Source organism: Bactrocera latifrons, unplaced genomic scaffold, assembly GCF_001853355.1.
Source record: "Bactrocera latifrons isolate USDA-ARS-PBARC rearing strain unplaced genomic scaffold, ASM185335v1 scaffold_20, whole genome shotgun sequence".
NCBI lineage: Eukaryota > Metazoa > Arthropoda > Insecta > Diptera > Tephritidae > Bactrocera > Bactrocera latifrons.
The window spans coordinates 1,757,691-1,772,067 of NW_017535519.1; the positions used below are offsets into that span (position 1 = coordinate 1,757,691).

Consider the following 14,377-nt stretch of genomic DNA (forward strand, 5'->3'; position numbering starts at 1 on the left):
ATTTCGCATATATAATTCTCTGTACACTGTTCCATTTTCGTCCGTTCCCCAATCCTAATTTCAACCCTATTTTTCTGTCTGCTTTCTCTAAATTTGATAAGTAAGAAAACGTAATGTTACAAAATAATTGTACAGTGCTTTAAAAACCATTAAAAATTGTATTTTGTAGAATAAATTAGCTTCCATTAGTAAAGAAATATAATCATTATATACAAAGTGGTCGAAAACAATTTTTATATTTATTGGAAATATTACAGAAAAGCGACTTGTATTTTTTCAAAGATTTCGAAATAGAGAATGGCAAAAAATTTTCAAAATGGCAGACCCATGCACAGAGCTGCGGCTATACCATACAAAAAACCATTCAAGAACTTGGGGAATGGTGGTGGGGGACCAGTACATCACGGCAATTTCAATCCGATGATGTTCAATGGTAGTCAAATTCCTGATAATCCTGGTTATTTAGATTTCAACAACCCTTCGCCACCGGTAGGTATTGGCGGTGGAAATAGCCTGGGTCAAATGCAACATAAAAAGAAGAATAATAAAAATAGACCTAAAGGTAAACCGCAAACGCAATTTCAACAACCTCCAGTAAATACTCCAACACAACAAAATGGTAGTGGAAATTGGAATAAAAATAAAGGAGTTCAATATCAAGGTTCAAATAATACTACTAATAATAGATTCAATGGGGGAAATGTCGGTGGTCCAAGAAATTTTATTAATGGTGCTCCAAATCCGGCAAACGGTCCAAATCGCGGACGTCGTATGGGACCACCTGGTCCAGTTCCTCGAGGAAATTTACCAATGCCGGCCATGCCACCACCGCACGGATTCCAGCCACCTATGATCCCACCGATGCCACCAATGGGTCGAGGTCCAATGCCTCCTCCAATGGGTATACAACCGCCACCACCATTTCTCCGACGTAGTGGACGTATTGGACCAATACCACCTATTCCACCTCCAATACCCCCAATGATCCCACCGCGCATGCCTCGTGCTATGCCGCCAGCACCGTTTAGCAATGCTGGGAAAATTAAAAAACCAAACACGAAGTTAGTGAAAAAGGTAATAAAAGGAAAAAGTACCATTAAGACCCTGAAAAATCTGGTGAATCAGTATCCCATTGAAAAGCCTTGGGTTACGGAAGAAATACGAGCTGAGTATGACAAGAAAGTTGACATTGAAAATAGGCTCAAAGGCAATAAAAATGATGATTTATTCGCCCAATTTAAAGTGCAACGTGACAAGTTTGTATCTATGTACGAAACTGCTCGGGAGGAATATTTGAAAAAGGAGGCGGAGGCCGTTAAGGCAAAGGTAAAATCTTGAAAAGACTAAATGGTATAATCGTCCACAAATAATAATTATTGTTTATTCCCAACATTATCGCTGTCTGCAAAAAACATTTGTGATGGATTGTATACCTAAATATTACACTAAAGTAAAAGAATATTGAGAGCCTACAGCTATTAATTAACATATTCTTTGTAAGAACGGTAACAACCAATCCATAGCAATGTTTTCTCACACACACATAAGTAACATTATACCCTATTTCATTATGCATAATTTATATGTTACGTCGATGAAGGGTGTTGTTTTGATTTAATAAGAAAAAAAAAAAACAAATGTATGTATAACAATATCGAATCGGATTTAGTGATTTGATATTTCTCAAACTTATCTTGTCAATTTTAATCAATCTCAATCTTTATTTAATGTACTTGTAGGTTAAATCACTAATGAGATATCAAAATTTGCATTCCAATATTATTAAAATTTTGTTAAAATTTATAAAAAATATTTCATTGCGTTCCCGGTAATTTATTTAAAAGTTTGAGAAACACAAATGATCTTTGTAGCTTTTGCAAATTTATTTTGAAGGAACATATTTGTTGAATATCATATTTTAAAACCCTTCGATATTGTCTACGTATCAATTTATGATTTCTTGTATGATTTCCCTATGATTTTATGCGCATACAATAATTAATATCCGTCTGTCACACGTACTTTGAACGATTGCTTAGAATAAATTGCCAACATATCTCGCCAAAATTTATTTTTGGCAACATTAATGTCACATCATATCTCTGTCATGATAGCGAAAGTGTTTGTATTACTTTTAAAAATTAAATATTAAGCTATAATAATAAAGATATGTATATCGCTATTTAGATTGTGTAGCACTTTGCTAATATATACTTTTCAGATGCGTATATATAAACACTTCACATGGCTAATATGATGTGCTATTTTAAATTTGTCTCTTTAACTTATGAGAATATTTAATATGGAATTTTTTTGTTTTCTTAAACCATGCTTTGGGCGCATTTATTTACAGGATGCTAAAGACAAACAAACAATTAACAAGACCGCCACAAAGGAAGAAAACAAGAATGATGCAAAAGCAAAGTAAAATATTTCACATCAAAGTTAATTAATTAACTAATAACTAGCAAATATAAATATATGAATGAGTTTCATTCATAAATTTGTAAATGAAAAAATTAAATTTACCTTTAAATAGAAATCTGAGTATTTAACACTGAAAAAAACGCAATCAAATTTGCACACATGAACCAAACATTTAAAACAAAATGGTTTATGTGAACTGTCCAGACGTAGTGTGTAAATTAACACATATATTAGAATTTGTTAAGAAAAAATAATAAAAGTAATAAAAATTTGTAAGCACTTTGCTGCTGTTTAAATAAATATACAAAATTAGAGTCAAATAAAATTATTAAATGATTTCAATAATAAGCAACTTTGCTAAACACCAGAGGTGTATGAATTTTGTTAAACAAATTGCAAATATTTATATATAGCTCGATATTTAAAAGAAAACTTCAAAATAAATTTTAACAAAGAAATTATGCTATAGATTTGCACAAAATAATGTTTCTTTTATACTTTTCGTTAAACTCATAAAAATCACGCTTACTTTATTAGCGTTTGCAACCGTATTAAGTAACAATATTATTGCTTGGATAAATGTTTAAAGTCATTCTAAAAATTGTATTTTTCAAAGTTTTAAAAGTTTATCCTTATAGTCTATATAATATAAGTTCAGCATATCTATAGATTTTCAAAATAGTAATTATACTGTACTTATGAGTACGTAAAACATTGCAAGTATTTGCCGATAAATTAATTTCTTTGTATACATATGTATATGAAACATATTATTTTAAAGCAAATTTGATAAATAATATGAGTCTTGAGAAATAATGTATTTAAAAATAAAAAATGAACACGATTAATTTGTATAATCGTCCTAAATTTATCAGTACTTCATTATGAATGGAAGAATGTGCGTTGAGCTAATCCAGAGCAGATGCGGTACGTGTGTAAACGGCGATATTTGTTTGTCTTGTATTAAATGGCAGTTTGTGGTGTGGTATATGGTGTTTGAACGCCCAACCGATTGTTTTTGTTGAAACAACAATAAACTTCCGGTTACCTATTTCAGTGTCGCTCACACGCCATTACCACAGATAGCTCTGCCATAGGATATTTCAACAATGATGGCCCTATGAAGTTTCATCAGAAACGGAATGACACATAATATAACTTAAAATATACACATTTATAAATATTTACATAGTTGTAATAAATGTCTATTTCAGCGTAAACACTTAAATAAATCATATAAAATCATGAAATTGTGTTTTAAATTTTATTTACACTTGGGATTGTGAAATATTCGGTTTTGCATAATTAGGAATGTAACGAAATGCCCTATCATAAAAATCTTTAAAACAAAATCAATTACTATCATAAATAAAAGACCTTCTATTTGCTTATCAAACCAGAAACACGGAAAACAATTTATTGGAAAAATTCATCTATCACAAAATTTATTAGTGTGCTAGAAAAATATAAGTCTATCCTACATCACTGGTCATTCTCCAATAAAGAAAACAAATAAACATAAGTAATGTAGAGCTATATTCGGGATATCCGAACCGTTTTATACTCTCGTAATTTGCTTCCAATCCACGGAAATAGTGTAAGGTATTGGCAAAACTTTATAATAGAATAGTAAGGAAGGGACAAGTTCAGATGTTATAGAACATACTCAACTTGCGAGGATCAAAGATGGAGAAAAACCTTCAGGTGCTTTCGTAACTTCATAAAAAACAATTTAACGGTGAAATTTGGTATTCATATTGTCAGGTTATAAACTCAATTATGTTTAACTATATTTACTTCCTGTCAGTGGAAATCATATAAAAATCATCTTCAAAAGAGATATATCATATACTAGAAGACCCGTCCACGCTTCACTGTGGCTGATACATAGATACATACTACTACTATCATCTATATGATTTCTATTAATTGGATTATAGCTATTAATTAATGAGATATAGCATTTTTGTGAAGCAACTTTTGTTAGTTTACAAAAAAAATGGATCATAAGATAAATAAAGTTGTAATTCAATTCTGACAATTTTTAGATCTAAGATGGCTTACCTTATAGGCAAAATCGTTCAAAGTTTTATCACGTTAAAATAATTATACTATATTTTTCAGTTAATGTCTTTAATTTGTGTTAGCTATATGGGGCGAGAAGAAATACTCACCCGGGCTCAGTCTCACTACCTGAATTCAGGATTTTTCATTTCTACAATTTTTAAACATGAGAAAACCCAATTATGACACATATCCACTCTTTAAACATTTTCATACCATAATTTGGAACTTAGTCATATCACATTATGAGTTTTCGTTCTTCGGCATTTTGTGGGCGTGGTAGTAATAGTCCGATTCCGACAATCTGCAATACCAATATTTTTATGTGCAACCATCTCCAATTTAACTAGTTTCGGCATTCTGATTATTTTTAATTGTAAATATTGATTAGTTAGGTGTTAATAACTTTTGAACTAGTGAACAAAATCATTTTAATACGTAATCTACATTAGTTCTAACGAGATACACTTAAAATACCGAAGTTCAAAATGCTGACTTTGCTGTGCCCGACAAAATTTAAATATGCAGCTAAATGAAACTACCGACAGATCATAACACCGACAAATCAGAGTACTGACAAATCGAAATGCCGAAATGTGAAAAATATTTTATCGTGTCCGTATATTTACTTGGTGAACAGCAAAAGGGAACTCGCTTCCTTTTTACTGAAGCACGGAAAGAGAATTGTACCAATAATGGGTTATGATCGAGACAGATTAGAAATATCGAAGTTCAAAATGGCGACACTTTAAAATATCGACAAAATTTAAATATGCAGCTAAATCAAAATACCGAAAAATCAAAACACCGCCAAATCAAGATGCCGACAATTCAAAATACGAACAGAAGAAAATTAAAAAAAATGCTTAATATGGTTCCTAGATCCCAAAGTAGAAAACACCACTAACCCGATGTTAAATTTCTGAATTTCACTCAGTAATTCAAAACAAAAAAATTCTATGTGCATTTCATGGAAGGTGGGGTTATACGTTCGAGGCTTTGCGGCCTCCTGCCACGAACACGCTAAGGATCATAACCCTTATAGAGTTTTTGTGGTTTGTCGGTATTTTGATGTTTCTATATTCCGATTTGTCGATATTTCGATTTAGCTGCATATTTAAATTTTGTCGGTATTTTGATGTGTGAGCATTTAAAAAAGCCTATTCATATTTATACGAGTACATTTTTACAATGTACGTATATAAATTCACTGAAACATGTGTAAGTTTTCTTAAAAAAATTAGCAGAACAATCATATCCATTGTTTATTTAACGTCGAAAACCATAATTCATATGTATATATATTGCATTTACTTATGCCAAACATTAAGATTTATCTTTTTCTACATTTGTTTCATCACACAAATTACTTGCGGAAGGTTCTGTATTAATAGATTCCTTTTGTTTCTTCCACATTTTGGCGGCAGCCAATAGTTTCAAATTAGGACGCGCCAACTCATCTTCTGGGAAAATATAGTCAAACACTTCTTCCCATCCTTCTTCCACGCCACTTTCTGATATGATCTTCTGCCGCTTCTTAACACGACGAGGCATTTTCTCCATCACTTTGTTTAATGTATGACTATCTCCCGATTCCCGTTCAAAATCACGCCATGCCTCTAGCAACAAAACGCGGGATTCTTTGTCACTGCCATTACGTAGAGTATCGTTAGCACGCTCATAAACCCGTCTGGATAATTTTATATTTATTTCAGGGTCATCAGCAAGTTCAGAATCTTGTTGTAATAATTCAAATTTCGCGTATGACATCCACACTTTAACGTGATGCGTACGTTCCAAAAGTCGTTCGTATAGTTGGCGTGCCAATTCCGTTTCACCTTGTGATACCTCGAAGTCTATGTAAGCTTTCCATAACAGTTCTGGCATGTCAAGGCGCGGTTGTTGGACTGCCAGTTCGAAAATTGCACGGGCTCGATCCGTATCACCAAGTAAATTTTCAAGCTCAGCAAATTTCATCCATGTTACACAATTTTCAGGCCCAAACTCTAAAAATTTTTCATATAGCAATCGGCAGCGGTCGAATTCACGCAACTGAATTTCTAATTCTATGTAACCGCGGAAAAGTTTGTCGCGTGGACACATACCTATTGCCATTCCTAAAGTTTTTCGAGCCTTTTGTAATTCTTTGCAACGAATTTCAAACTGTGCATACATTAGCCAAATTTTACTAAATGTAAACTTTTTATGCGGAATAAGTTCGAGGCAGGTTTTGTATATTTGTCGCGTCCGTTCGAAATCCACTGCTTCAAGTTCTTCATACAGTGCATAATTAATCCATAAGTAAATGTAACGGCGCCAATAGTTTTTCTCATTGGCAGGTGGAACGTTAGAGATAGCACGCTCATATGTTTCGCGTATAAGATCGACACCGCCTTCACCTACACAAAATATGAAAAAAATCTATGTTAATAACATCAGATATACAATACTTAGTTTATATATTATATATCGTTACCTTCAATTAGTCGCAAATAATCGAACCAAGCATCGTAATTTTGCGGATTTACAGCTACCTCCTGTTCATATTGGAATTTGCGCTTTGACACGATAACATCTTCAATACCTGCTCTGTCGCCATATTTTTTCTCATGGATTGTGTAAGCTTTATAAAGTTCCTGTGTTCGATCTTTTGATAGATGATCTAGTGCATATTTGTAAATCACACGAGCCCTATCATGTTCTTTTTGACCTTCTTCAAAACGTGCAAATGCAATGAAAAGACGTTCATCAATGTAATCCTCTCCAAAGAATTCGACGGCACGTTCAAAAACGCGACGTGCACCATGTACAAATCCATGAGATTCTTCAAAACGAGCAAATTTAATCCAGTTTTTAACATCAGGGTGAACATATACGAAACGTTCATAGATTTCGCGCGCACGGTCGATTTCTTTGTAACGCAATTCAAAGTTAACATAGGTCTGCCAAGCTTGTTCTTCCGGTTGCCACTCCATCCATCTTTCAAACACTTGGCGTGCTCCCGCTACATTATCCAACATTTCTTCCATATATGTATACTTGTACCAAAATTGATTAACACGCGGCATGATTGTAACGGCTCGATCCCATAAATTACGTGCATGATTTACTTGTTTGTTTTTCATTTCCATTTCTGCATACTTTAGCCATATAGTGATATTACGGTGATCGTTATCCAGTGCGCGTTCCCATATTGAACGTGCCCGCTGTATTTCCTTCTGTGATTCTTCCCATTGCGCGTATTTAATCCAGTGACTTACTACCATGCGATTTTTTCGTAGATTATCTTCAAATACTTTTCGTTTCCGTTGTTGGTAGTCCGCTAATTCTGCAGGATCCGAAATCTTTTGCTTAGGAGGCGGGGGAAGAATTTCTAGGTCACGTTCTTTAGCTTCACGCAACAATTGTTCAGCAGTAATCTGGATTTCCGCTGGTGCCTTGTTTTTCACCTGCAATAATAATAATGTAAATGTGATTTTTATATATGGTATTAAATATTAACTTACCTTGGCTACTTTGGGCATTTTTTGTGGTCTTTCCATCTTGTTAAAGAGGTTTTCAATATAATTAAAAAAGGTATTTTGCAATAGACAAACCGAATAGTAAACAAATTTTACGATTATTTTGACAAATGTAATTGAGCAGCAAACAGCTACTGATAACAGGGTTGTAATAATAATGAAATTAGCCCTCGCATAACATTGTATTAAAAATACATAAATAATATTTTTCGACTTTGAACTTCTGCGTTTTCATTACATTTAGCTAAAAATGTTATGCTAAATAAAGAAAATTATTAAAGTATTTTTTAGTAAAAAAGTGCAGACAAAATTTATTTTCACGCGCCTTTAAATTTATGACTTTCGTTTAATCACAACTTAAGTTTGGTTTGCATGTTTGTATCCAAGCAAGGAGTTCAATGGTTCAAAGAGCCAATTATGATCTCGACATTCATTAAGTGATGGATCGTGTAAAAAAAGAAGAACACAATAGACTTCGTAGTGCAACCGCAATCTCTTCTATACCAATTTTAACATTCGATTATTTTTAAATAATTGAATAAATTACTTCACAAAATATAATATGGAATTTTCTACTCTATTGAAAAATTTAATATTACTCTATTTATTAAATTTGCAAGTTTTAATAATTAGATTTTTCTTACAAGGTTTACTGTTGTCAACTCTTTCTCTTTCATGTTTTCATTTCGCTATTTCGCTATTTCTTTTATTTTTGTTTATCAGCTGATTATTCGATAACAAAACAAACTATTCCTCATCTGTAGTCGATTTAAGTAGTGGATTTGCATTGCTATTAGCATAAAATTAATAACCAAGTCTTGTGTATTCATTCTTAGAGATAATGGTGCTTCAAGCTATGAGACGTTCTGCAAATCTTGCGCGTAGTCTACACCAATTGAGCCAACGCAATTGGGTGCATTCACCGCTTATCAAGAGAGGATTGGTAAGTAATAGCTGAATGATTGCAAGAATGCTAGCAACAGCCGGAGAAATTAAATGGGCTAATGGTTATGTAATATTAATTATATTTGTATCTCTACTCAACTACTTTACTGAAACTTAGACACTTGTCAAAGTAACATTTAAAAAGATACAAAATTTATTATTTGAATGAAATAAAACATAATAATTTTATAGGAAAATATAAAAATATGTGAGGTTAGATTTAGTAACGCGCAGTCAAAAGAACTTTCATACGAATGGGTATAAATTAATTATATAAAAATTACGATGGATTTATGCTATAATGTTCATATTTGCTGATAAACGACTCAAAGCTACTATACCGGTGCCGGTTTAAATACGGGACAACATAACAACACATTAGTGTTGTTTAGTTGTCTTCAGCTGTCGGTCGTGTTAAAAGTACTTTCACGTTGAGAAAGTTATTTTCTGCATTAAGGTTGTTTTTGTATGAACAGTCAATAAGAAAACATATACAGAGAAAGTTTGTTAAAACCAGAAATTTTAAGAATGGTAAGCGGAAATACACTGATTATATTATTCTTGACATATTTGAATTTCGGCATCTGCATGTTCATACATATATACGAACATTGCGAAAATTACATATATGTATGTACATGCTTTCGCGCAAAATGCCTTTTATACATACGTAAATATGTATGTATGTACATATATACATATTTTTTCTTGCAATAAACAACATTTAATATAATGCAGACTTAACATACATATTAGTTAAATATCTTGTATATGCATTCAGGATATTAATAAGTTGGCATTCTTCATATTCCAACAATTGCTTTTATTACATATGTATATATAATTTCCAAACAAACAAAAACCAATTTAAATTACTTAAATTTCGTTTAAATTAGTAAAAAGTTCTCGATATCTTAATGGTATTAAGCAATTTCTCGAGGTGTTCACCCCTAAGTATTCAAGATCTCTGCACGCTAATTTTCTAAACTTATTAAAATCTTTCTGCATTGGTTTAAATTGAACGATAAAACACAGTTCTATTAATATATTATAAAAAAATTACAATTGTTTATTGCTAATCTAAATACCGCTATAAGATCTTTGAATGGCACTCATCCTTAAGAACTAGAATAGTTCACCCACTCTGCTTGTCAAGATATTTGTTGTCAATTACTTGTACAATTAAACCGCATATGCTTATACATATGTACGTATGTATATATGTATATGTACATACATTATACAGCTAAGTGCAGGCTATTGGAAAAGTACAGCAATTTGTATAAGAATGTGAAAGGTTTGAAAAACCTTGTATTAAATGTTCTATCTAACTTGGATGTCTAGATGATAATAATGGGTAAATAAATAACTATCTCATAAAATTCCAAAAAAAAAAAAAACACCTTGATAAAAATTAAGACGTGAATACGCGTTTTAGGATTCGGAACAAAAGTATTAATTGATAAGCAGAAGTTCTATGGCTGCTCGGTGTCCAAAGTATTTCTATTGCATTAGGCCAGAGACTTGAAAAATTATATTTATAAATAATTTTTTGCCTGTAAATTATTATATTTTATAAAAGTAAAAATGGTAAATTAAATTAATTAAATATGGTTTCGACTTGACTTCACAGAAATTTGAAAAAATATATATAATTTTTAAAGTAATTACTGTTTGTTAGCAGTGACCACTAATCCTTGGAGGTTCATTTAAAAACAATCGAACAAAAACGAAATATGGATTAATAAACATCTAATTTCCTAAGGAAAACTATCACTTCTGGATAAATTTAAAAATTATTTCCGAATTTTACTTTCATGGTGGAACCAAATGGTTTGCCAAACAGTCTCTTATAATATGCATTATATTTTTAAAATTAAAACTCAAATATATTTTCGGTACTTTCAATTGAACCACGAATTGATATACAAATTACATACATATACATACACTGTATACGCCTAGCTTTGTAAGACCATAAATTATAAAGTCTTAAAAAGACGTAAGAAATTCTTGCACTAATAGAATATAGTAGTGCCACCTTAAAACTGTTGGAAAGCTATTATAATATCCCCTCAAACATTTATATGTATATGTCATAAATTATTTCTATGTACATATGTATATATAAATATTGTACATACTGAGACACAGACCTTAATCCATGCTCTCGCTTTTCATGTGTTAATTGAATGCTATTTTTTGCCGTTCTCACCGTAAATGCCTGTTTGACGCTTTACGATAAGTTCCCTACTGATGTACATATGTATATTTATGAAAAGTAGATTGACTGCTAGGGAAAATTTAAAAGTCGTTTAAATTGAATATTATGGGAATATATGTAGTTAGTATATGTCAATTAAAATTCTGATTACAAATGGAAATGTATAGTAATAGCGTTTTGTTTTCCGGTTATTTAAATTTTCCGATTTCAGTTAAAAATACGTTTGTATTATATATACAACCACATATGTATTAATTCCTATACTGCATATTAATAGGATTATAAATTGAACTAATATTGAATACTTTTATAAATTGTAATTTTCTATCGGTTTGAAACTTGTGTATTTTTTTTTGTATTTTAGTCAATTTCTGTCAAGCCCCCAAAATAGCAAGGCACCAAATTGTCTACAAACCACTTTTACTTAAAAATCCATTTGTGTGTTAACTTATGCACGTATGTATGTAAATAAATGGTTACATTTGCTGATAACGAGTTTTTTTCTTTTGGTTATCTATAAACATTTGCACGTCGATTATTCAGTCAAATTTATTGTCTCTAAGCCTTACGGTTTCAGTAGCAGAGCGACTGACCAGAATTGCACACTTCTAAAATGGTACGAAGCCTTTTTTGGTTTTTAGTTTTTTCTTATTGCTTTGTTTAATAATTTTGTCTTATGTAAGCGTGTGTAAATCAATAATTCATTTGTTTGCAGGCATCTGAGGCTTATCGTGTCGAATCGGACACATTTGGCGAACTCAAAGTTCCAGTTGACAAGTATTATGGTGCCCAGACAATGCGTTCTAAGTTGAATTTTCCTATTGGCGGATCTTCTGAACGCATGCCGGTAAGCTGCATTACGTTAAATTAGAGGTAATAAATAAATCTAACATTTGCATTTGTCTTTAGCAACCGGTTATTCAAGCGATGGGAATTTTAAAAAAAGCTGCTGCTGAGGTTAACAAGGAGTTTGGTCTTGACGCCAAGGTCAGTGACGCTATTTCGAAAGCTGCTGACGATGTCATATCCGGTAAATTGTATGAAGATCATTTTCCCTTGGTGATTTGGCAAACAGGTTCAGGCACACAAACTAATATGAACGTCAATGAGGTGAACACATAGCCGATTAAACTTTCGAGTCATTTTTTGATTGATTACCATAATTGTATAACATATTGCGTACTTTTTACTTACATATACATAGGTGATCAGCAACCGTGCCATTGAATTGCTGGGTGGTGAATTAGGTTCAAAGAGCCCTGTCCATCCTAATGATCATGTGAATAAATCGCAGAGCTCTAATGACACATTCCCTACAGCTATTCATATTTCGGTTGCATTGGAACTCAACAATAACCTTAAACCTGCCATAAAAATTTTGCACGACGCTCTTAAAGCCAAATCTGAAGAATTCAAGGATATCATCAAAATCGGACGTACACATACTATGGATGCAGTGCCACTGACGTTGGGTCAAGAGTTTAGCGCTTATGCCCAGCAAATGGCATATGCACTCGATCGCATCGATGCCGCTTTGCCGCGCGTTTATGAATTGGCTTTGGGCGGTACAGCTGTTGGAACTGGCCTTAACACCCGTATTGGCTTTGCGGAAAAATGTGCCGCACGCATTGCTCAACTTACTAAACTGCCTTTTGTATCAGCGCCAAACAAGTTTGAAGCCTTGGCCGCACGTGATGCAATGGTGGAAGTACATGGTGTTTTAAATACAATCGCCGTTAGCTTAATGAAAATTGGAAACGATATTCGTTTCCTCGGTTCGGGTCCACGTTGCGGCTTGGGTGAACTGATGCTGCCAGAAAATGAGCCAGGCAGTTCGATTATGCCAGGTAAAGTGAATCCAACTCAATGCGAATCACTAACTATGTTAGCAGCGCAAGTTATGGGCAATCATGTTGCGGTAACTGTAGGCGGCGCCAATGGACATTTCGAATTGAATGTTTTTAAACCTTTAATTGTCTCGAACGTTCTACGTTCTATTCGTTTGCTATGTAAGTGAGAAATATTATATTAAGTACATAACTGTTTATTCATGGTTTAATTGTTTTAAAAGCTGATGGCTCACGCACATTCACCTCCAATTGTGTCAATGGAATACAGGCGAATCGCGATCGTATTGGAAAGATCATGGCTGAATCCTTGATGTTGGTCACTGCATTGAATCCCCACATCGGTTACGATAAAGCTGCCAAAATTGCTAAGACTGCCCATAAGAATGGCACCACTTTGAAGGAGGAAGCCATCAACTTGGGCTACCTAACTGCCGAACAATTTGAGCAATGGGTTAAACCATCGGAAATGTTGGGTCCAAAATAATTATTGAGACTTATTTTTATATTAAATGTTTATATAACGCGAATTGAAATCAAACGATACTCTAAAATGATAGTCATGATGTGAAACACTATTTAAATCTGAAGGAATGAAATACACAAGATTGCTCGTACTTATCTAGCATAAGAAGTTATTTTTTGGTTTTAGAAATTCTGATTGAAAGAAAATCTTATGAAATAGTTATAAAAGTTTCTTTATATAAGGAAAACATCAATTACTTTTGTAGATTAGATAAGCGAGGATTGCACCGCGACCTAGAGTTTATTGTATCCTCTTCAAGGCACAACGTCTCAACTCGAGCTATTGATGCGACGTGATCCCTTTTTGTAAACATGGATCCAAGTGCCGCAATTCATTAGCAGGTTTTCTGGTGTTTCAGATTCTAAATCGTAGAACTTGCAATGTGCACCGGAAGCTAGGTTAAATAAGTGCTTCTTGAGCTTACAATGGCCAATGCAGAATGCGAGTCTGTGTAGTTCCTTTGGGAGGTTGATTACATATTTAAACCTTTTGTAACCACACATTAGCAACTTGGCATGGCGCATGCATGGAAGTTGTTTCCAAAGCCTCTCCCTACCACTACATCATCATTGCGGAGCAGCTTCTTTATGGTTTTGGGACTAGCCGCAATGAAAGGTTCCGGTTCTATCATGTTGGTGGATCTGACCTGGCTTCCAAATAAGGTGGACTTGGTTACGTTCTGATAGACTAATCAGTCGTTATATACACTCCTGCACCAATAACGTTTTGATCTCGTATGCATAAATCGCTTTGAGTGCCGCTGGCTATCGCAAAACGTTGATTGCGATAGTTGCGTTGGAGGTTTAACTATACACACCGACTT

General features: G+C 33.2%; 3 protein-coding genes across 6 annotated transcripts; 2 read left to right on the forward strand and 1 right to left on the reverse strand.

Moving 5' to 3' along the window:
* The first annotated feature begins 80 nt into the window (after nt 1-80).
* Nucleotides 81-3,677, forward strand: LOC108967957 (DNA-binding protein K10). Of its 2 annotated transcripts, XM_018931661.1 has the most exons (3): nt 81-100; nt 258-1,326; nt 2,354-3,677. In XM_018931661.1, the coding sequence occupies exons 2-3, from the start codon at nt 298-300 to the stop codon at nt 2,426-2,428; spliced, it is 1,104 nt and encodes a 367-aa protein (XP_018787206.1). In that variant the 5' UTR covers nt 81-100; nt 258-297; the 3' UTR covers nt 2,429-3,677. The 2 variants fall into 2 exon arrangements, with proteins under 2 accessions (XP_018787206.1, XP_018787205.1); XM_018931660.1 differs by lacking the exon at nt 81-100 and having other exon boundaries at nt 107-1,326.
* A 2,061-nt stretch (nt 3,678-5,738) lies between these two features.
* On the reverse strand, nt 5,739-8,179 carry LOC108968053 (protein crooked neck). The gene is made up of 3 exons (XM_018931816.1): nt 7,998-8,179; nt 6,968-7,940; nt 5,739-6,890 (listed from the first exon to the last, which is right to left on the reverse strand). The coding sequence occupies exons 1-3, from the start codon at nt 8,031-8,033 to the stop codon at nt 5,818-5,820; spliced, it is 2,082 nt and encodes a 693-aa protein (XP_018787361.1). The 5' UTR covers nt 8,034-8,179; the 3' UTR covers nt 5,739-5,817.
* Nucleotides 8,180-8,751: 572 nt separating this feature from the next.
* Nucleotides 8,752-13,662, forward strand: LOC108968054 (fumarate hydratase, mitochondrial-like). Of its 3 annotated transcripts, none has more exons than XM_018931817.1 (5): nt 8,752-8,955; nt 11,897-12,028; nt 12,091-12,291; nt 12,386-13,190; nt 13,253-13,662. In XM_018931817.1, the coding sequence occupies exons 1-5, from the start codon at nt 8,854-8,856 to the stop codon at nt 13,513-13,515; spliced, it is 1,503 nt and encodes a 500-aa protein (XP_018787362.1). In that variant the 5' UTR covers nt 8,752-8,853; the 3' UTR covers nt 13,516-13,662. The 3 variants fall into 3 exon arrangements, with proteins under 3 accessions (XP_018787362.1, XP_018787363.1, XP_018787364.1); XM_018931818.1 differs by lacking the exon at nt 8,752-8,955 and adding an exon at nt 9,337-9,488; XM_018931819.1 differs by lacking the exon at nt 8,752-8,955 and adding an exon at nt 11,714-11,797.
* The last annotated feature ends 715 nt before the right edge of the window (nt 13,663-14,377 follow it).